Source organism: Ahaetulla prasina, chromosome 2 (assembly GCF_028640845.1).
Source record: "Ahaetulla prasina isolate Xishuangbanna chromosome 2, ASM2864084v1, whole genome shotgun sequence".
NCBI lineage: Eukaryota > Metazoa > Chordata > Lepidosauria > Squamata > Colubridae > Ahaetulla > Ahaetulla prasina.
The window spans coordinates 106,714,548-106,737,081 of NC_080540.1; the positions used below are offsets into that span (position 1 = coordinate 106,714,548).

The 22,534-nt window shown below is 39.3% G+C and overlaps 1 protein-coding gene across 3 annotated transcripts in view; it reads left to right on the top strand.

The window, feature by feature from the left end:
- The window catches only part of ABLIM3 (actin binding LIM protein family member 3), a 190,140-nt gene that overhangs the window by 141,808 nt on the left and 25,798 nt on the right, over positions 1 to 22,534 (top strand). For 2 of the 3 annotated variants that reach the window (XR_009153493.1, XM_058169508.1), the window contains exons 7-13: positions 6,421 to 6,508; positions 10,244 to 10,302; positions 13,171 to 13,242; positions 13,824 to 13,979; positions 19,831 to 19,860; positions 20,230 to 20,359; positions 21,110 to 21,208. Coding sequence is in view for 1 of the 3 variants with exons in the window: in XM_058169508.1 (XP_058025491.1) it covers positions 6,421 to 6,508; positions 10,244 to 10,302; positions 13,171 to 13,242; positions 13,824 to 13,979; positions 19,831 to 19,860; positions 20,230 to 20,359; positions 21,110 to 21,208 (634 nt within the window). In the remaining 2 variants the exon portion in view is untranslated. The remainder of the gene's footprint in view (positions 1 to 6,420; positions 6,509 to 10,243; positions 10,303 to 13,170; positions 13,243 to 13,823; positions 13,980 to 19,830; positions 19,861 to 20,229; positions 20,360 to 21,109; positions 21,209 to 22,534) is intronic. The other variant, XR_009153494.1, reaches the window with a different exon arrangement.

The window sequence follows — 22,534 nt, forward strand, 5'->3', positions numbered from 1 at the left end:
AGTTTAAATCAGGGATATTTAACCTTTTTATACCTACCGCCCACTTTTTTATCTCTGTTAGTAGTAAAATTTTCTAACCGCCCACTGGTTCCACAATAATGTGCCATGTATCCTTGTCTGTGCATGCCTCTCACGCATCGTGGATTGGGTTGGGGGGGCGCCGGCTACCAGCTCTGCTTGTCTGTTACAGCTGGGTGGTGTAGGGGTAGATGTGTGAGCTATTCTGGGACAAGGCTCTTTTGTTTGCGGTCGCACTATAGTGCCATATAGTTTCACTTATGTAACGTGAACTAAACTTATGTGCGGGTGATACAAATAGTATATTTTCAGAAATTTAAATTGTCACGGGGAATTTTATGAAAACCTAATGAAAATGTTTTTAAATAATGCTATGAAAAATTTTTTAAAAGTCAATTAAATTTAAAAAAAGGAAAGTGCTTCAGTATCGGACAAAACTCCTACCGCCCAACATGAAAGCTGGAACACCCACTAGTGGGTGGTAGGGACCAGGTTGACTACCACTAGTTTAAACAATGATGTCTGCTGGACAATTTGTTTGATACAATGAAAGGAAACTCCTGATGATTCAGAAGTTACTTGTGGTTGCTACCACCCCTTTTCTTCTCAAAAGCCTAGTGAAATAAATGCCATGTCACATTGCATGAAAAGTTTCTCCACCGCTATTCCAGTTCATTGGCCCTCACATTCAAAAGGAGTAGAAGTTATGAATGAGATTATGTATTTTAGAAGGAATTGGAAAGATGTCTATCTCCACAATACTCAAGTGTCCCTTTTCCTTTGTGGAAAGATTGGGATTAGAATTGGATGAGTTAATTGTGTTTGTTCTGTATCCACATCTGTCTAAATTTGCATTCCAAAGCTGGTTTCCCAGCAGCCTTGCTTGTCCTTCTTTTTCAGTCCTTCTTGATGTTGGGGGCATGTCTGGAAGATTAAAATACATTTGAGTACCTGATTGCTAATTAATAGTTTATATCTCTTTTTTTTAGCCATTATTGATTATTTTGTTTTTGACATCTGTGTTGATTTACAGTATGCTGGCAGAATCACTTTTTTTGAGATGGGCAGTCCTATAAATGCCTTTAATTCATTAATTAAATTGGATTCCTACACAGATCTTGTTACTGAACTTCCCTCCAGAAAGCACTTTCCTGAAGCAGTGATAGAATTGTCAATCAGAAGGAGAAAAAAGTAATTTCTTTAATAATTTACATTACATTGACTATTTCCCTATCCCACTCCAGCAACCGGATCACTCTTTATTTGCTAATATTGCTCATTTACAGCAGCCAATATTAGCATAAGAACTGTCCAAATTCCTGAGCTTGTGGATGTTGCAATAGTTCATGCATCCAAACTACTAGCATCAAGTATATGTAAGAAATTTGCTCATCCAAATACAAGTTGCTGTTTAGTTCCTAATCATATTCTTTCAATGCACACCTTTTTATTTTATGAGTTAAACTCAATAAACCATGATTTCTCAGCTTGTACACGAGGAAAGCTAGGCCCTTTTTTGAATGATCACTAATTTGAATGAGCAGTAAGGTAGTAAATTCTTGCATAAAACAAAATTGCAACAGAACAAAGCTACATTAGTAAGAATTGTCTGGGTTAATTAGATTCATGGTTGAACGGGCAATAACCACAATCTTTTTTCAGATGGCAAAATTGGGGATAACTTTTTGATGGGAAGCATTTACTGCCTTTCATAAAAATCCCAGGGGGGTAGAATCCCAATGATTTTGATATTATTGGCACATGATCATAAGATAGATCAGGAAAGAGATTGCAGTTCCTGTCAATGGAGATTCTCAATCATCTTGCTCATGGTTGGCCCAAAGGTGCTTTTTTTTTCTTTTTTCAAAAGGCAACTGGACTGAGCTGAAGAAGCTTCTTGGATGAGAAGCAAAATGTCTTCAAAGAAAAAACAAAGTCCAGTTACCTTTTGAAAAAAGGACTTTTGGGACAGATTGTTATACCGTAGAGGCAAATCTAGATGTGTGTCACTGACCTGAAACAGAAGGCTAGTTTTCATAGGCTGAGAACCAAAATATTATTGCAGGGCAGCAAACTTTGATTCATGCTTTTGGCTAGCAATATTATGACTGAACTGACAAAAGTAGTGATCTATTGCTGACCGTCTAACCAAGAATTCTGCAGATGTGAAACTCAACCCTTTCTTGAAACAATTATTCAAGTCAATTCTGGCCTTAACTTCAAAGTTCAGTCTCTAATTAAAGGCTGTGACTGTCCTTTTCTTTCTGGTACTCTTTAATAATCTCTCATTCTTTCATTATCACCATCATCAATGCAACTATCACCACCATTATTATTTTCCTGTAAAAGCCCCTTTAGGAGCCATTCTTTGCATGGAGCAATGATGAGGGTAACAAGTTAAAGCAGTGGCTGCAACTGAGCTCTGGTGTTCAGAAAAGCATGTCTGTAATTGAAATCCAAAATTCCTGTTGAAAGGAAACAAGATACCAATTAAACCTATTATCTTTGTTAAAGAGCAGAGAGAACACCCTTGATGCATTGCAAGTGGGCGAAATAATAGGCTGTTATTTCTAATCTTGGAGTATCAGAGTCACTGAAGGCAGCAGAAAAAGTTGCAGGAATGTCTCAAGAGACAAACAGGACTGGACGCTTAATGAGAATACCTTCTTTTTTATTCTGAACTCAACGGCAGATCTCTCCACTATCCTGAAACAATGACAGTTTACTTAGTGACAGCTTGTAAGCAGGCCTGTCAAGCTATTCCAGGGATAGCTTACATTTTCAATATTTCTCTGGACTTGATCATGCTGTTACTCAGGCCAGCTCCAGCAAAGTCATTAGATAGAAATAAGTGGAAAATTGGTCAAAAATAATGGTCCCTTTAATCAAAGTGACAGCACTGGGCACTTGGCCTCTCCCTACCACAGTGTTGATACCAGGGTGGATCCAGTAAGCTGTCACTCATTGTAATCCTTGGGTGGCTCCACTGATTTCAAAGCCATCTGCTCTGATAAAAGCTTGAAATACAACTTTAGGGTTTCTATGACTCACCACTATCTTGATGCCATATTTGATACCGAACTTATATCCAGTTTATCAGGTATAAGACATGGTTACATGTAAGAACTAGGATTGGTGCAGAAGAACCCCTTTGCATGCTGCTTATTTCAGTCCTCTTGGAAATGTGTGTATAATTTCCATGTATGATTTGAACCTTTTATTAAGGTACAATTAGTTGCTCAATCACCTTAGTTCTCACCAATTGTACCATTTAAAAAAAAAAAGCAGTCTCCAAAGAAGCCTTTTCTATCTGATTTTTGGTAAAAAAAAAAAGAGGCAGATATATTTGGGGCTTCTCCAACAGTTTGTGTTCCATTGGAGAATTGTGCAAAGTAAGATGAAGGGAGATGCTTGTTGGTTGAGACTGATAGAAACGTGGTCAGGGAATACCTGTTTATGTTGAATGAGTTTAATTTGTGTAATTGCATGTGGGAATAACCAAGAGGGACTAGGAGAAGGAGTGCTGACTAAGGAATGATCCAGACAAAGGGGGTGGAGAGAAAGACTCCGCAGTTGTTTAGAGAGCTGGAGTGAGAACTTTAGGATTCTGTTAATATTGCTTTACAATAAAATAAAATTAACTCATCTGGTCATTTTCCCTGTCAAATTTATCTGAGAGTGCTGACTTCAATATTGCTAGTCTGAAAATACAACACTTCCACCATCTTTTTTTTTTTTTTTCAGCCTGACCAATTCGGGCAGATTTTTACTAAATTTCTTTCTCTACCCCCTTTTTTAAACTAGATAAACTCCTTCATATATTGTTGGACTACATCATTATTTCTGTAAAGCATTTTAAAAAGTATCCATGACATACAGATTAACAAGCTAGTTAAGTGAGGACTTGATAACATAGCAGTTAAATTGATATGTAGTTGGATCAGAAATCACACTCAAAGGTTCTCATCACAGCTTCTCTTCAAATATAGAGAGGTATATGGAGATGTTCAGCCATAAGTCCTTTACTCTTCAATATTTTCATCACTGATTTAAATGAAGGGTTGGGTGGAATATTATCAGATTTGCCGATAACAGACATTTGGACTGGAAGGCAGAAATAAAACAAAATGATCTTAATAGGTTAGAAAAATAGGCTGAAAATAACACAATAACATACAACAGAGACAATGGAAAGTTCTATACTAATGAAGCAAGACTAAAATGAGTAGTTATATAATGGACACTTAGCTTTATTTTATTTTTTTAATTTGCATTTATATCCCGCCCTTCTCCAAAGACTCAGGGTGGCGTACACTATGTTAAGCAATAGTTATATTAGTACTTCAGTACCAGTACTGAAAAAAGATTTTGTATTAGTACTCAAATCAAACTGGATATGACTCAGCAGTGTGACATGGCTATAAAATAAAAAGAAAATAAAGAAAATGCAATATACTGGAATATACTTTCCAAATGATGGGAAGAAATAGTTTTACTTAATTCTGTTTCAGATAGACCCATCTTGAATACTGTGTCTAGTTCTGACCACTGTGCTTTAATAAATTAAAAAAATTTCTGAAAAGAGCAAAAAGAGGACTAGAAGCTTAATCCTATGAAAGAAAGTTGAAAAAACTGGTTGTCTTTAGCACTGAGAAAGAACAATCGAAGAGGAATGAAGTAGGTCTCTTGAAAGGATAATACATAGAAGAAAGACTTATTTTTCCTTATTCCAGAATTATGGATTTAATTAGGGGACTGGAAGCTAAAACATATGAAGAACGGTTGCAGGAACTCGGTATGTCTAGTTTAATAAAAAGAAGGACTAGGGGAGACATGATAGCAGTGTTCCAATATCTCAGCGGTTGCCACAAAGAAGAGGGAGTTAGGCTGTTCTCCAAGGCACCTGAGGGTAGAACAAGAAGCAATGGGTGGAAATTGATCAAGGAAAGAAGCAACTTAGAACTAAGGAGAAATTTCCTGACAGTTAGAACAATTAATAAGTGGAACGACTTGCCTGCAGAAGTTGTAAATGCTCCAACACTGGAAATTTTTAAGAAAATGTTGGATAACCATCTGACTGAGATGGTGTAGGGTTTCCTGCCTGGGCAGGGGGTTGGACTAGAAGGTCTCCAAGGTCCCTTCCAACTCTGTTGTTATATTATATTATATTAAATTCCAACTGAACATTAGAAAATATTTCCAACAAGAACAGGAGTTTCACAGTGGATCTGTCCCAAATTTAAATGGCTCTTTAAAATGTTATGATTTTCAGCAAAATTTGATAATAGCTGAGATAATTTTTTATTGATTAAAATATTCTTTCAAACAACATAAAATATAATGATAAAAATAATCCTTGTGAGGAATAGTATTACGCAGATAAGGGAATATCAAAATAATGTAACTCAAAACCCCTCTATTTTCCAATGTTACAATTCCAGTGCTATGGCAATGTTTTCTGTTGCAAAAAATGTTCTGTTGTGTTCTGTTATGATGATTGCAGGCTTCAGATAATCTTTAAAAATCATATGAGTACAAAATGAAACAGGCAACAAATCTATTGAAAAGGAATCAGGGGAAAATAAGAAAGTGAAATATTTATGAATTCATATAGCTCATGTTGTTCATAATAAAATGTAACATTAAGTCCTGCACAGAACAATCCATTTAGATTGCTACACGATTCTAATCTCAAAATACTTTGATATCTCTGAATTTTCCTGAAACAAACCACATGGTCGGAATTTGGATGGAATTATAAGAAAAGATGGTAAAAAATTGGAAGCCTTAAAATTGAAAGCATATTTCAGGGGAATCAGGTTATTTAGTTATTTCAATGTTTATACTTTAGAACAAATCAAGCCAATAAGACCAATGGATCCATTAAAATATTTTAAAAACTTAAACTCAAAGATATAGAAAATGCATAATATTAGTGTTATAAGTTACAGGGAATTCAAAGCCGTATGGCAGAGTCTATTGTGGAGAAGACAAATTTAGCACAATAATGGAACCACTGAAACCATTTAAATTTTCTTAAAAATAAGAGGAGGCATGTTAATAATTAGGTAGTATCATATAATTATAAGTGGTACATCTCCTTGATTCGAAACAGTATTTATAGCAAGATTATCCTGACGTTTTATGAAACTCTAGCAACAAACTTTAATGTGTGGTTGGAATATAAAGTCATAAAAGGTTTTTGGACGAAAATCTATAATAAATATAGTCAATCAGTCATGTGCGATGGAAAAAAAAGACATAAATTACAGCATTACTGCCAAATTTTGATTCATCTAAATCAAAGAAACATCACTTTTCCTAGAAAGTCATATGTTTGGCTAGAACATTGGCATGTGGATATTTTGTTCAACAACTCTTTGTTCTCACTGATTTCCATAGGCAGGAGGAAAGCACTATCATCCCACTTGTGCCAGATGTGTTCGATGTCACCAGATGTTCACAGAAGGGGAAGAAATGTACCTCACAGGTAGGAGCACCTACTGGAGGCAAGAATTAAAAAGTCTGCCTCTAATCCATAGGGGACAAATTTAATGCTTGTCCTTGCAACTTAAACATGATAGAAACATATTTTAAGAGCCATGCTTGGTCCCTCTGAAGAGCATTCAGTTTTTCATTGTGATAGGCTCAGGTTTTATTAGAGAGAAATGGATTAATCTTCTCTAAACATTACATGAGACTGGAATTCATATTACCAATCCTGCTTCAAGGAGAACATGCTGAAATTTTCAGACAGAAGGCATTTGACTGAACTTAAAACAATATTTTACTTTTCTGATTGCAACAAGCTTAGTATATTCACATGTTCATGGAATATCTAGTTGCAATAAGAAATGAGATGACTAGATCTTAATATAAGGTTAGGATGTTCTCCTCCCTGTTCATCTATTTTCGGATTAGAGAGGGAGTCTCGTAGACAGTTGTTTGGTGTTTGACATTGTGAGTCACTAATTACCCTTTGTATATCAACAATAATTGTTGAGTGGGTGTTTTCCCCTCCATCTTCACACTCCAGGAACTGTTGGCTTAGTTGCTGGCAGCTTTCTGTGTGGGATGGCAATTAACAACTGGTTTGTTTTAGAGGAGTGGAGGCATCATTAATGGCTCCTTGGCTGATCAACTAATAAAAAGCCTGCCACAGTGATGGGCAAGAATTTTCCAAACTGTTGCACCTGTCCCATGACTGTGTGACCTTAAAGCAGGGGTCTCCAACCTTGACAACTTTAAGACTTGTGGACTTCAACTCCCAGAATTTCTCAGACTGCTTTTCTGGCTGAGGTATTCTGGGAGTTGAAGTCCACAAGTCTTAAAGTCCACAGGTCTTAAGTTGCCAAGGTTGGAGACCCCTGCCTTAAAGGGCATCAAAAACTGAGGATCCTGCATCAAAAATTGAGGATCCTGTGAGAAGATGGTGGGGATTATTCTTTTCCTTATGATACTGGGATGATTCCAAGGATAATAAATAAACAAATTGCTCACAAAAATATGTCCCCATTTTGCTCCCCAGCTATCTAAGTGGAACTTGACAGTAAATGTCAGGTAGGGTAATGTTATATTGCTATAATTTGACTCAATTAAATTTAGAAACCCCCATGTTCAAAGAAGCCATATTCATTCCCTCCTCTATCTTAGAACAAATAAGAAGAGCAAGGGTAGCCAGAGCAAACTTGGAACACATGTATGCATAAAGTCATAGCAACAGAAGCAAAAGGAAGGGACCAAGATGGAGGAGTTCTAATAGAGAATCATTAGAACTACTAGAGAATTGTTCTAATGTTGGATTAATATCATTTCTGGGCTCTTCTACATAGTCACTGATGTTATTTCCCAAGCCAGTATTTGCCATCCTCAAAATGCTCATTACTTCCCATGAGCTGACCACTGGCCAGTGAGAGAGAAATAAGTTCTTGTAGAATTCTCTCCATCTTCCTCTAATGTTCTTTGTTGCCTCCTTGTGTTTGCCTTCCCAAACAACAATCTGGTCTTTAAGAAACACAGTGAATGGGTGCCAAGGTGGCTTGATCTTAGCAGGGAAAAAGAGAACCTGGGAAACAGGATAAGGTAAAAGTTTAACAAGTTGCTACCTTTAGAAAAACACCTGCTGGATAGCTTCAGGGTTAACACTTTTCTCCCAATGGAGTCTCCTGCATTGCAGCTGAATCAGATGTTACTCACCTCCTCAACAGAAGGTCGATGGGAACACAACATATGTGATCCTGATCATGGGTGGGACACAAGCCATAGGTGGAGGAGCCTTCTGTTACATTCAGGAGGAATTGGCAGACTGTCCAGAAGAATTATTTTAATCTCTTGCAATCCAAAACACCCTTCCAGGCTGTAAAAATGGGAACTGGCCTTTCTTTTCTTTTCTTTTCTTTTCTTTTCTTTTTGTCCTGTCTCAAGCAATTCATTCAATTTAAGAGTCTCTGAAAAATTATCCAGGAGGACAGAAAAGTTCTCTGTGTGAACACAGAGAAGCCTATCTAATTCAAACTGTATAGAGATCTTTGTTCCCATAAGACAAATAAGGGGGGGGAAAAGGAGAATGATCTCTATTATCACACAACTAATTTTGAAATGTAATACACTGAAAATATTCTCAGGAAGATGATCTGGCCACAAACTTGAAATATGTGATGTGATAATATAGTATCCTCATTATATTTCTTTCTAGAATCCTTCAAGTGCAGGTGATAGTACAAGTCCCTAAAGCCCATAAATTAAGAACCCGGAACACCATCCCTAAATCTGAAAGCATTCTCTCTCTTATGGAGCTCAGAAATGCGAGGCGAGGCTAGAAAATGAGCATCATTAGATTGACTATTATTCATTACATACATACATCAAAGACACGACATGAATAAGCAAAAGAAAAATATATGGATGCACAATATATGTAAATAAATATTCTGCCAACAAAACCAAAATGGTTTATCACACTGTATTTTTTTAACATGGTATTGTCTATTCTTCTCAAAGCTAGCTCTTACATAAATCATTATTACTAGACCACCCTAAGGGCATTTTTATTTATGTATTTATTTTGCTTATTCATAGTAAGTCTTTGATTCATTCTTCTATCTCTTAACATACATGATTCTTCTCCGTTGTTCCAGCTTTTTGTTCCCATTTCCAACAGGCAATATGGCCAGTCTGGAAAATATCCAGGAGTAAAGACTGATTCAAAGTTGATCTAAACAATTAGTATTCAGATGTATTTATATTACAGCCTTCCATCAATTTGTCTCAGTCAGTCAGACCTAGAAAAATGTGATAAGCCCAGGGTTGTGAGGGAGAGACAAACAACAAAATTAAGTTCCAGTGGAAGAGAATATATGTTGTCTGGTTACTGTGGTTGGGTAAGAAAACATCTATAAGCAAACAACCAAGCTCAGAGACTACCAAAAAATTCCACAATCCAATTAAGCTGCATACGTCCAACAAAGATGGTATTTTGTATGAGGTCATTAATTCATATTCTCCTCTAAATGGCCATCCTTTATTATTTTATACACTAATAAGGGAATAGTAGCTGTGAACAGTATCAAAAATTCAGTGTTTTGTTCATTTCTTCCAATTACTGAGACCTAAAACTCTAGAACCATTTGACAGCATTTATTTGTTTGCTTAATGCTACTTTGGCAATGAATGTTCCTAGTTTCTCCACATTCCCCATAGAATCTCAACTAGCATAAAGGTGAGAGACTAGCCTTCATTCTTCTTTTGCATTATGAACAGAGAGATTGTGCCTTAGTAGCTTTTCCATTTTACCAATAGTATTGATTTTTACAGCTTAGCAGGGTCAAAAGTCATGTTATGCTCCCCCATTGGTCAACTGGAAGGGGTTATTTTCATTCTGAACTGGGCTATGTTGAGGACAACTCTGGGTCACCTTGAAAATGTTTTTAAGGGCCTGAGGAATTAAAATGATGACAGTGGGCAAAGGACCAGGTTTTCCTAGTGCCTGTTTGCAATTCAAAACTAGTCCAAACCAATGGAATCTTTGGAACAAAAAATACCCATGGCATTATCAGCTGACGAAAATGAATGGATCTTCTTGGGGGGGAAAAAAGGAGAACTGCTTATAAAAGAAATATTAAAACATTTTGATGGTATTTTTTTCTTTACGATCTTAGGTAATGCTGGGTAGGGTAGTCATGCAGATGGGCAGCTTGTAGTTCTGACACATGCTCCTCCTTTACAGGTTCAGAAGTATGGCATCCTATCTGCAAACAAGCAGCAAGAGCAGAAAAGAAACTAAAGGTAAAATAAAGTTGGGGAAGAGTAATTAGCCAAATTTTACTCATGGATGCTGTTATTAGCTAAATAATGATACTGCAAGTTAGTCAAACAATTTATTTAGCTAACTGTGAACAGAAATTACCTTACTGATGACCCCCACCCTGTTAAAGTCCTTGGAGTTTTCATATCAAATGATCTAAGTGCGAAAGCCCACTGCAACTACATCGCAAAAAAGGCTCTAAGAGTTGTAAACCTAATCTTGCGTAGCTTCTTCTCCAAAAACACTACACTACTAACCAGAGCATATAAAACATTTGCTAAACCAATTCTTGAATACAGCTCGCCTGTCTGGAACCCATACCACATTTCTGACATCAATACAATTGAACGTGTCCAGAAATATTTTACAAGAAGAGTTCTCCACTCCTCTGAATACAACAAAATACCTTATGCCACCAGACTTGAAATCCTGGGTTTAGAAAATTTAGAACTACGCCACCTTTGACATGACCTGAGTTTAACTCATAAAATCATCTATTACAATGTCCTTCCTGTCAAAGACTACTTCAGCTTCAATTGCAACAATACACGAGGACACAATAGATTTAAGCTTAATGTTAACCACTCCAATCTTGATTGCAGAAAATACGACTTCAGTAACAGAGTTGTTAATACTTGGAATACACTACCTGACTCTGTGGTCTCTTCCCAAAATCCCTAAAGCTTCAACCAAAAACTATCTACCATTGACCTCACCCCATTCCTAAGAGGTCTGTAAGGGGCGTGCATAAGAGCACAAGCATGCCTACCGTTCCTGTCCTATTGTTTCCTTTCATTATATCCAATTAATATAGTTATTACATATTCATACTCATATATATGCTTATATATTGTATAATTATTTCATGCTTATGCTTATATATACTGTGTGACAAAAGAAAGAAAGAAAGAAAGAAAGAAAGAAAGAAAGAAAGAAAGAAAGAAAGAAAGAAAGAAAGAAAGAAAGAAAGAAGTAGGTTTGAATTTTAGGATCTGAACTCTTTGGCCTACAGGGAGATGTGTGCATGATGAATAAGATAAAAGTGATATTTTTAAGTTATAGTCAAGGGGTCTGAAACATAACTTGCTTATTCCTGAAATCTATATATTCTGTACTGTGGCTGTCTTTACCAGATTCTGTTGTAAACTGGTAAATACGAAACCAAGATTATCATACCTCAGCATTTGTTTGGTATACGTTCATTGTCTACCTGGAATGCACAGCTTCAAATCTAGGCATAACATCAGTGTAGCTATGGTAACCTCATTTTTGTTCTAAGCCAGAGGTGGGTTTCAGCAGGTTCTGACCAATTCTGGAGAACCAGTAGCGGAAATTTTGAGTAGTTCGGGGAACCAGTAGTAAAAATTCTGACTGGCCCCACCCCCATCTATTCTCTGCCTCCCAAATCCCAGCTGATTGGGAGGAAATGGGGATTTTGCAGTAACCTTCCCCTGGAGTGGGGTGGGAATGGAGATTTTACAGTATCCTTCCCCTGGAGTGGGGTGGGAATGGAGATTTTACAGTATCCTTCCCCTGCCCTGCCCACCAAGCCACGCCCACCAAGCCATGCCACGCCCACCAAGCCATACCCACAGAACTGGTAGTAAAAAAATTTGAAACCCACCACTGGTCTAAGCCAGGGGTGTCAAACTTGCGGCCCATGGACCAGATGCCTCACGCACTGGCCAAGGCCACTGCTGTTTTAGCGAAGGGGAAAAACGTTGTGATACATCACATGATGATGTGACAACACAAGTCTGACACCCCTGGGCTAAGCTGCAAATTTTCTACATAATATTGTACAGCTGCCATCTTTCTAGCTAGGCCCATAAACTAGAATTGTTTTGTGTAGCCAGTCTAGTAAGTTATCAGGGAGAATGGAAGACAATTGCCTGGGAAACTCAGGATACTATTACAGAAGATGCATAGCTGTCCTCACTTTCTACGGGTAGTCCTTGACTTACAACAATTCGTTTAGTGACCGTTCAAAGTTACAGTGGCACTGAAAAATGTGACTTATGATCATTTTTCATAGTTACTACCTTTGCAGCATCCCCATGATCATGTGATCAACATCCAGATGTTTGGCAACTGACTCATATTTATGACCTTTGCTGTGTCCCAGGGTCATGTGATCCCCTTTTGCAACCTTTCGACAAGCGAAGTCAATGGGGAAGCCAGATTCACCTAACAACTGTAGCAAGAAAAGTTGTAAAATGGGGCAAAACTCACTTAACAAATGTCTCACTTATAACAGAAATTATGGGCTCCGTTATGGTCATAAGTTAAGGACTACCTGTACTGTGTCTCCTCAATAGTATCCAGGAAAGAAAACAAGTGATATTTCAGTGTTATACTCAGTGATTGCCAGTGGCATGCAATGAACTGGAGAGCACAGGTACCAACTGTTTGGTTTTTACCAAACGTTACTGGAAAGTAACATGCTGCAAAAGGAAAGTTGATGACAGGCTCATCTACACTACAATGTCTTGTTAGGCCCTCCAGCATACTAGCTTTAATTGAAAGTAATTGAGGGAGATGTAAGGTGTAGCAACCGATAGCATTGGTTGGAACATTTAATTTCGAAATTGAGTGTTCACGATATGCATGGAATAAGGAAGTGAGCTAGCAGCCTAAAGTGGCAAATAGCAAAGTGCAGCCAAATATATACGATAGGGATTAAGGCTTTTTGAGCAGAAGGAAAAGATACAGGTACACAGTATGTGACTTTTTTACCATTACTATATTGGCAACTCTGGTCAGCATGAGTTGAAGTCTTTCTTCAGTACTATGTGTAAGCAAAGTCTTGGAAACTTTAACAAGTATCTTGTCGGTTTCTGTGTACACAGCACAGAAGAACTTCAGAGACATCCATATCCCCTCCTGGCTCCAGCATTGGTTCCCCCAACCGAGTCATTTGCGTAAGTATACACAACACGGGGCGGAAGCAACATGGAAAACCGAGAATTGAGTTTGGCAGCCCCCACCCCCACATAGGATTAATTTGGAAACGCATGCCCTGTGAACCCCAGAGGAGATGAAAAGAAGAGATCAACCAATAAAATAAAATATCTATTGAGGACTGTTCCCTTTTAGACTTGGAATAGCTTTCCAAGCCAGATATGTGCCAAGGAAAGCATTTGGCAAACGCAGCCTGAGTTGTCTGTTCCCATCCCTGAATATCTGTCTCCTTAATGCCACTAGGCCTTTGAGCATCAGGATAACTCAGATGCATGTAGTCAAAGCAAAGCCTGGCACCACTTTCAATCCTGAGCCAACTGCTCCTTCCCACTTCTTCTGCTTCATCCACACATGGAAAGCTCTGGCATTCCCTTCAAAATGCCTTCCTTTCTTCTTTTCACCTTCATTATAAGTATCTGTCCCTGTTTTGTTCTGAAGTTTCCTTCAACCTTGCATTCTGATGTGATCTTTCTCCTTTGCATTTCAAGTGCCTGTTCCTTTTCTTTCTGTGGTTGTCTATTGTATCTTTCCCTTTCCATAGGCTAAAGTGGATAATGAAATCCTTAATTACAAAGATTTGGCTGCTCTTCCCAAGATTAAAGCCATCTACGAGGTGCAACGCCCTGACCTCATTTCTTATGAGCCCTATCACAGATATACTTCGGATGAAACACTGGAGAGATATAGCTATGGGGAGGTACAGTTTCTAAGGCATTTCACCTGGATTGTACACAATGAATGACATCTCTGTTGGAAGCAGAGACTTCTCTCTATCCTCTGGCTGTAAAAAACCCATTAATTTCAATGAGAATGCTTGAGATTCACAATAACTCCAAAAAAAGAAACATCTAAAATAGTATCCAGGTGAGACTGGTCTGAAAGCATAGGTTCTACTATTTGCATGGAAAACACAAAAGCACTTTCCAAATATACATAGATTGGAAAGTGGACTGAAGGCAAACATTAGACCATTGTATATTTAATCATAGATGGCTGCTAAATCATATATATATATATTTATATATTTCTGAGGTTTTTGCGGGTGTTTGTATGTAGGTCTTTGGTTATTCAGGTTTTCTCCCGCGTAAAATTGGAAGTGTCTTGGCGACGTTTGGATGAAGTCTCATTCGTCATCTTCAGGCTGGTGTTTACAGCTTCGTGCTTCTAGGAGCAAAATTTGCAAAATATATATATATTTGTTTTCGTAGGTTTTCACGGGTATATGTATGCAGGTTTTGGTATGTTCGGGTCTTTTCCCGTGTAAGGAAATTTTTGCTCGAGAAGCACGAAGCTGAAGACACCAGCCTGAAGATGATGAGTGAGACCTTGTCAAAACGTCGCCAAGATACTCTCAACCTTACACGGGAAAAGACCCGAAAATGCCAAGACCTACATACCTATACCCATGAAAACCTATGAAAATACACACACACACACTGCCTGGATAGACAGAACATATGAACCCTAACCAAAAAAGCCACCTGTGAGGAGTTTGCATATTTCTTATTTAGAGTAACATTTGGCCAAGGATGAATCAAATAAGAATTCTCTTCTGGTTAATAGAACAAGCACAAAAATTATGCCTCAGTTTCAAATGCACCTGGACAACTCTTCTGTCCAATATGTCAAGGCCTCCTTGCTGAATGAGAAGGATGGAGGTCTCAGTGGGTGCAATGGAAAACGAGGCAGATCTGCTAGTGTGAATCTGTACTTTATGGGGCTAGAGATCAGATTCTGTCCTATCTGGAAATGTTACTGTTCTATCTGCAGTCTGTCTGTAAAAGCTTTTGCTTCTGCTTTAGGTTGCTGATGGGGTATATGTCTAGGCTGAGCCAGTCCAGTGTCAGCCTTCTGGCTTCTGTTGAAAAAAAAAAAGGAACAGATAATTAAACCGAGGGGTTCCTGACAGAAGCATACCGGACCTTTGGCAGAAGACAGCAATTTTGGACTGCTACAAAGCAGCAGGATTTTTAGTATAATTGGCAACTACCCTTTATCAGAAATAATTCATAGCAATAAATGACTGAAGCAACAAAATAAGACAGCTCCTCCTTTGGAAAGGCAGTGAGAAACTCAGGCCAGAGACCCCATCTTAACTGGCTCCTTATTAATCATCAGATCAGATCACAAATTTGTTAAGCTCCTTACCCCAATTTCTCACAGAAGATATCCATTGATCCAGCAGCTGCACTCATATATCTCGTTGGGGACTGGAAGCATGATAGAAAGAATCAATGAGTCCTACATTCCATCTTTCCCTGGCAAATGAAGGCATGACCTTCACTCCTGGACAATTTTTGGAATTACAAAGAAGTGCTATTAGGAAGGCATGAGACTTTTGTTTTAACATCTCCAAGGAAGCAAGGATATTTTTAAATCAAGCGAAATGGAGTATTTGGAGAAACTTAAAAGCAGAGCTTGGCAACAACAGTATTCCTGTTTAAAATATTGTGCAAAATGGGAGATATAGCTTTATTTTATATCTATATATAAACACTTATATAGCACTTATATAGTTATGTTTTAACCTACTGCATTGGGGGTTACCCCTGAAGAGTATACAGTAGCTACAGATGGTACAGAATACACCCATGCATTCAGTTCTAGGGATCCCTAGAGTGACTCATGTAATACCAAGCATGTTGCACAAGCTGCACTGGTCGCTGGTCTGTTTCCAAGCCCAATTCAAGGTATTGGTTAGGACCTTTAAAGCCCTTTATGGCATGGGTCCAAGCTACCAAGGAACCATCTCACCTCAATGGTCTGCCCCACTCCTTCTGGAAAAAGGGACATGGCGTGGACCTCATTGGTCAAGGAATTCTGCCTGGCAAGGGTCCAAGAGAAGGGCCTTTTCTGCTGTGGCTCCATCCCTTTGGAACACCATGCTACTTGAGAAGAGATCCACCCCTCACCCTCTTGGCCTTCTGTAGGGGTCTCAATCCCTAGCTCTGTGGATTGGCCCCAGTGAGGGCATTCCATGTTGGAAGAATGTTGGTTAGTGGACTAAAGAGAAGACCCCACCTCCGTCCCATAGTATTTTCTTTCTTTTTTTTTTTAACTTATTTAATCTCTTTTCATTTTAATATTTAATCTTTTGTACTTTTGTTTTCATGATGCTTGTAAGCCACCCGGAATCGCTTCACAGTGAGATGGGCGGCATATAAATTAAATAAATAAATGGACAAACAAATAAATAAAATATTTCATTATATTTATCCATACAAAGTTTACATTTTATGCCAATATGTTTATACGTCACAAGTGTAATCAAATTTTCAATCCATTGAATAAATGGAGCCATATGTTTATCTTCCCAATGTTGCAATATGAGTCCTTTAGCCACAGTAAGGGCACAGAGAATCCATTACGTTGTCCAGTTGTCCAATTCCGTGGACGAAGAATAGATCAAACTTGATAGGTATTTGCAACAATGCTAACCCAAACACACCCCAATGTTACTTTTTCAGTAGTCATTCAAGTATCTAGTTTTCCCCAAAACTCTTTAGAAGACATAAGCTCCCCTTGACTCTAGGAGTTGGCTCTTCCAGAGAAGGTGGGTTGACACATTGAAGATTCATTCTCAGAGTCCCCAACGTCAGTGGGATGAGAGCAAGCCTTTCTCCCTGACTAGGTGGGTGCATTCCACCAGAAAAGGCAATTCCATACACATCCATGTCCTAAACCGTAAAGGACCCATATGTCTAACAACTTCAATTCCATCAGGAAACCTGCCAGGAACTAGTGTAGCTCCCAAATAATGGTGTAACATGGGTGAACCACAGCACACACATTGATACTCAACCCACTGCATTCTGAACCAACTGTAGCTTCTTAAGAGCAGTCTGATGTAGGGCAAATTGCAGTTATCCAAACATGGAAAAAGGCATAGGTAATTATCGTCAAAGCCTGCCAAGGTAGGAATGACAGTAAGTGATGCACAAGATAGTGCTATACAACAGTCTCCTAGTCATGGCCTGTACTTGACCTTCATACAGAATTGTATAAAGAACCCAGATTATAGATGATCTCTGCATAGGGGAACACAAAGTTGTCCGATGCCAAGGATGGAATTCTACTTAAATCCCTCAATTTCTAAACCTACAGTCATGCTCTGTTGCTGGGATTGAGTCTAAATCCACTTTTTTCTCCATTCAGTCCCTAATAGCCTCCAGGCACTGGGAAGGATCTTAACATCTCCTGTTCGGCTCAAGGTAGCAGCATAAAATTGAGTATCATCCATATAGTGGATAATCTGTCCCAGTGGCCTAATAAGAGGATCAAATTATAAGACACCCATAAAGCAGGGGTCAAGGGCTGCCTCTGCCTCAGCCACTAAGTTACTGTCAGCCATTCTCCACCCTCCTGTTCCCACCCTCCAGCTCTTGGATAAAGAACAGGGGGATTGAGCTGCTCAAGTGCTAACTTCTTGAGTAGGGGTTGCATCAGCACCTGTTTCATACCTATGCACCACACCTATCTAGACATTTAGCTCCTAGTCTATCCTTCTGCCTTCCTCTCTGGAGGTTTTCGGCCACCTGGAGCAGCAGGGATCTAATCCACAAGTGGCAGAGCTGATGTCACAGAAGACTCTGTTTCCTTCATTAGGATCCATGGGGAAATGTTGCTCTTTTGCCACTCATCCAATCATGGTGTAGGCTTGAACCTGAGCACTTAATCTGTGTGCACTTGTAGTGACTTCTTTGCCAGCACTACTTCAGCTGCCTCTTCAGAATACTTCTTATTTGCACAGCAATGCAGATAGACCTCACTTACTGATTGCCTCATTTAGCAATCTTTTGAAATTATGACGGCTCTGAAAAAGCAATGACTTTATCAGGCATTTATGACTCTCACCAGATGCTGTGGTCAGGCAACTGGCATTTGTGCGCTTTGCATCTGGCTTCCAATAAACAATACACAATGGGGAAGCCAGCAGTAAAATCACAAGTTGCAGTCACATGATTTCTCCCTTAACAAGCTGTAGTGACTCATTTAATGACTCAAGTGGAAATGAAGTCATAAATCTGCCACAATTACATATCTTGCTTAATGACTGTATCACTTAGTAACAAAATTATAGTCATTAAGCAAGAACTACTTACTGTGCTCTAGACTATTCTTGTAACGTAAATGAACCAGTTTGATGGAATCAGAAATGGTCTAAGGATTTTCTTCTTTAAAAAAAGATGCCACCTAATATTTTGCCTTTTCCTGTCTATTTCTGTATTTGACCTAGTCCTACTTTTCCAAAGCAAATTTATGCTAAAGACATATTTTAAGGAAGAGCAACTTAAATGAACTTGTAGGCAAGTTTCTGTCCTAGTTTCAAAAATATGATTAAGAGGGAACCATGCAAATATTTAATTTCTACATGTTTGTCATACACTGCTAGGAAGGTGTGAGTCTGATACACAAAAGTTGTGGCCCTCCATTGTTCCCTTACATAATAATAATAATAATAATAATAATAATAATAATAATAATAATAATAATAATAATAATAATAATAATAATAATAATAATAATAATTTAATTTGTATACCGCCCTTCTCCCGAAGGACTCAGGGCGGTTTACAGCCAAGATAAAATACAATGGAAACACATACAATACTAAAAACAAACGTTAAAAAACTTATTAAATTTGGCCCAATTTTAAAATACAATCAAACCCTATAAAATTAATAAAAATTAAAACCCATAAAATCAACTACAAAATTAAAATTCAAGGCAGTCCTGCGAGACGGAATAGATAAGTCTTAAGTTTGCGGCGAAAGGTCAGAAGGTCTGGTAGTTGTCGAAGTCCAGGGGGAAGTTCGTTCCACAGGGTAGGAGCCCCCACAGAGAAGGCCCTGGGGACTGCCAGTCGACATTGCTTGGCTGACGGCACCCTAAGGAGTCCCTCTCTGTGAGAACGCACTGGTCAGTGGGAGGTACAAGATGGCAGTAGACGGTCCCGTAAGTATCCCGGTCCTAAGCCAGGACCGGGATACACAGATGCACAGATCAGCCCTTTTCATATTTTTCCACATATAATTGCTCTAAGAGAATCCCTCTAAGCTTCATTTCTTAACCTTATGTGCTACTTAATAACTGAGTATAATATCTTTAAGTTCTCTTGCATTACTTTCGAAACTAGGTTTGTTCAAAGGCAAAGATTTGGTTCTCGGTGACTTAAACCATTGTAAAATGGAGAGTCCGAGAGAAGAGGGCTCAGTAGCATCTGATTAATCTGGGTTAATCCAGGCAGGCACATGCATCCCTTTGAGGTGACAGGAATATAACTGAAGGGAAATGAAACCCTGAGCTGCCTTTTCTCACAACAATGGGAAAAGCTATGGGATTGGGTCTTCGCTTTCTTTGGTGTTTTGGAATCTCTTTCTCCCAGATTTCTCAATGCCTTGGCAATTCTGAGAAGGTTGTAGTTTGGGGGAAGGTGAAATGACTTGTGGTACAGAAACATTAGATCAATTCTCTAATAACCAATTCTCTCTTTCTTTTCCTGCTCTTTATTCCCTGGCGGCTTGTCTCTGACCTTCTGTCACTTGTAGTCTCTTGGAACCTTGTCTCCATATTCTCAGGTAATCACACAACGTTTAAGAGTAACTGGGGGTTTACATATCTGGGGTTTTGTACACTGAAAGAGAACTTGAGGAGAGCTGGGTTTGGAAAATCCTGTGGAAGGCCAAGGAAGCTGATCTAGCTTTACTGCTAAACCTTGAGGTTATAAAAGAAGTCTCCTCTCCCCCCACCTCCCCCATGAAATGAAAAGTGCTCTCAGCAAACCAAATTGTCTTTGTGGTGTCGTATATTTGTATACATTGGGAAAAGATGCCCTCAGTTGGGAAAGGAATATAATAGCCAGAGTGCCAGGATGTATGCTAATGTACATACACCTTGATCATCCTGGGACTGGGTCTTTTATGAACAAAGTTTTGCATTTTTTGCAGGATATTTATGAGAGCATGGACATCAGGCAGAGGCGAGCATCCAGCCCAGGCTACATAGACTCACCCACCTACAGCCGCCAAGGCATATCTCCCACCATCCCACGCTCTCCGCATCATTATTACCGCTCAGGTAGGGCATGGCTGTCTCCATCAGGATTCAAATAAAGACATTTGTCCAACGGAACTCAGCTTTAGCACATCCGTAAAAGGACAGACCAACTTCTCTCCTAGGGACACACACATGCTGCCAAAACATTTTCTATATCCAGAACAGGCTGAACATGAAATCAGAGACACAAGGAGGGTTCCACACAGGTACAGTGTCATCCATTGAATAGGATCCATCTGTAACAGAATGGTAGGCAAGTGCCTAGCTCTGGTTTTTTTTTTTTTTACTGTGTTCGGGATACCAATGAGTTGTGATGAACTTCACTCCATTGTCATGCTCCGTTTTCTTTTTTCCTAAGCAAATTCAGAGTGGCAATTCTGTGGCAGAGTGGAAATGGAAAGAAGCAGATGACACGGGAAGCAGCAACTATAGATGTGCAAAATATTTGTCCTGAATTCAGGATGGGTTCTTCCAACCGATCCAATAGTCTTCTGAGCTAGGAACAGCTCTTTTGCCCGCTCAGAAATCTGTTCCAGATTCAAACCCGTGTTATTCTGAGTATGAAATACTTTAGAAATGATTGGAACAACCCAGGCTTCTTGTTATGTGTACGAATCTGCACCGTTATGATCACCAGCTCCCTCCACCTATGTATTCCCACCATAAATTCACAGATGGCTTACTAATTTTCTAAAATACTGTTTTTAACACCAATTTTCCTCTGCCTCTCTCTTTTCTTCTCTGCTGCTCCCTCCAATCTGCTCTTTCAAGGGACAGAGAGTGGGCGCAGCTCCCCCTACTATAGCCAATTAGATGTGAGGTCTTCTACACCAACCTCATACCAAGCTCCTAAGCATTTCCACATTCCAGGTAGGCTCTGGAGGCCTCTGGCCAGCCAGTGAAGGAGTGCTGTATGGGATCTTTTTTTGTTTTTTTAGTCTGCATGCTTGTGCCAAGTATGTTATTTGCATGAGTAGTACTGTTGCCAGCCTAAGGTAAGCTGGCCGCAGCAAGCTACAACTGCATGGTAGAGGCCATCCATAAACAAGACTTGCAGCCTTCTCTCCTTCTTCTCTAAAATCTCCTTCTCCTCTGCCCTGCAGCTTCTTTCCCTGCCCAAAGGAAAGACTGTCTTCTTCCTCACCTTCTCTTCTCCTACCTCAAGGATCAGAAAGCAAAGCTTGTCTGTCAGCTAAGAGCTTTTCTACACCCCACATCTTTGAGACATAATTTATCTTATACTCCTCCTGCTCCCCTCAGGGCCCGCTGCACCCTTCCCCCAGATGTCTCTGGATTTGCCAGGTGACTGCTCCCCTCCAGCAGGGACCCAGGTAAGGGCCACTGCCCCACCCCTCCTGCAGAGGGGGAGGGAAGGAAGTCAACCTCTCTGTCCCTTATCAGTGTGCAGGTAGAGATCTGAATGCCCTCCCCTGCCTGCACAATCTGCAACCAGCTTTGCTCACAAGGTAAACTGTGTCTCATTTGTTTGGTCAAAACAAGTAAAGACCATTCCTGTGCCAAAGCTGGCAGCTATGGGAACTCTCCTTCATTCACTCTAGAACAGGAGTCCTTGGACTCTTCAGTTCAATCAACCCCTTATTTTTATTTATTTTTATTTATTTATTTGTTCGTACTTTTATACCGCCCTATCTCCCTAGGGACTCAGGGCGGTTTACAGCCAAATAAAACATATATATATACAGAATAAAACATTAATTTAAAAAACTTATTAAATAGGCCGAATATTTAAAATAGAAACATAAATAATAAAACCCCATTAAAGCCAGATTTAAAATTTAAAAATTCTAGTCCTTCATGAAGTTACCGTATATACTCGAATATAAGCCGATCCGAGTATAAGCCGAGGTCCCCAATTTTACCCCAAAAACTGGGGTAAACTGGGGACTCGAGTATAAGCCGAGGGTGGGAAATGAGGCACCTACCGGTTGGGGAAACCCTCCCTCCCTCAGCTGAGAAGGCTGGCGGCTCCCCCGCCCCGCCCTCTCACTGCACCGGCAGGGCTTCCGTCCGGTAAAATGTGAAAAAAAGAAAAAAAAAAACCTCGAGTATAAGCCGTATATACTCGAGTATAAGCCGAGGAGCTTTAAAAAAAAAAAAACTCGAGTATAAGCCGTATAGACCCGAGTATAAGCCGAGGGGAAGTTTTTCAGCACAAAAAACGTGCTGAAAAACTCG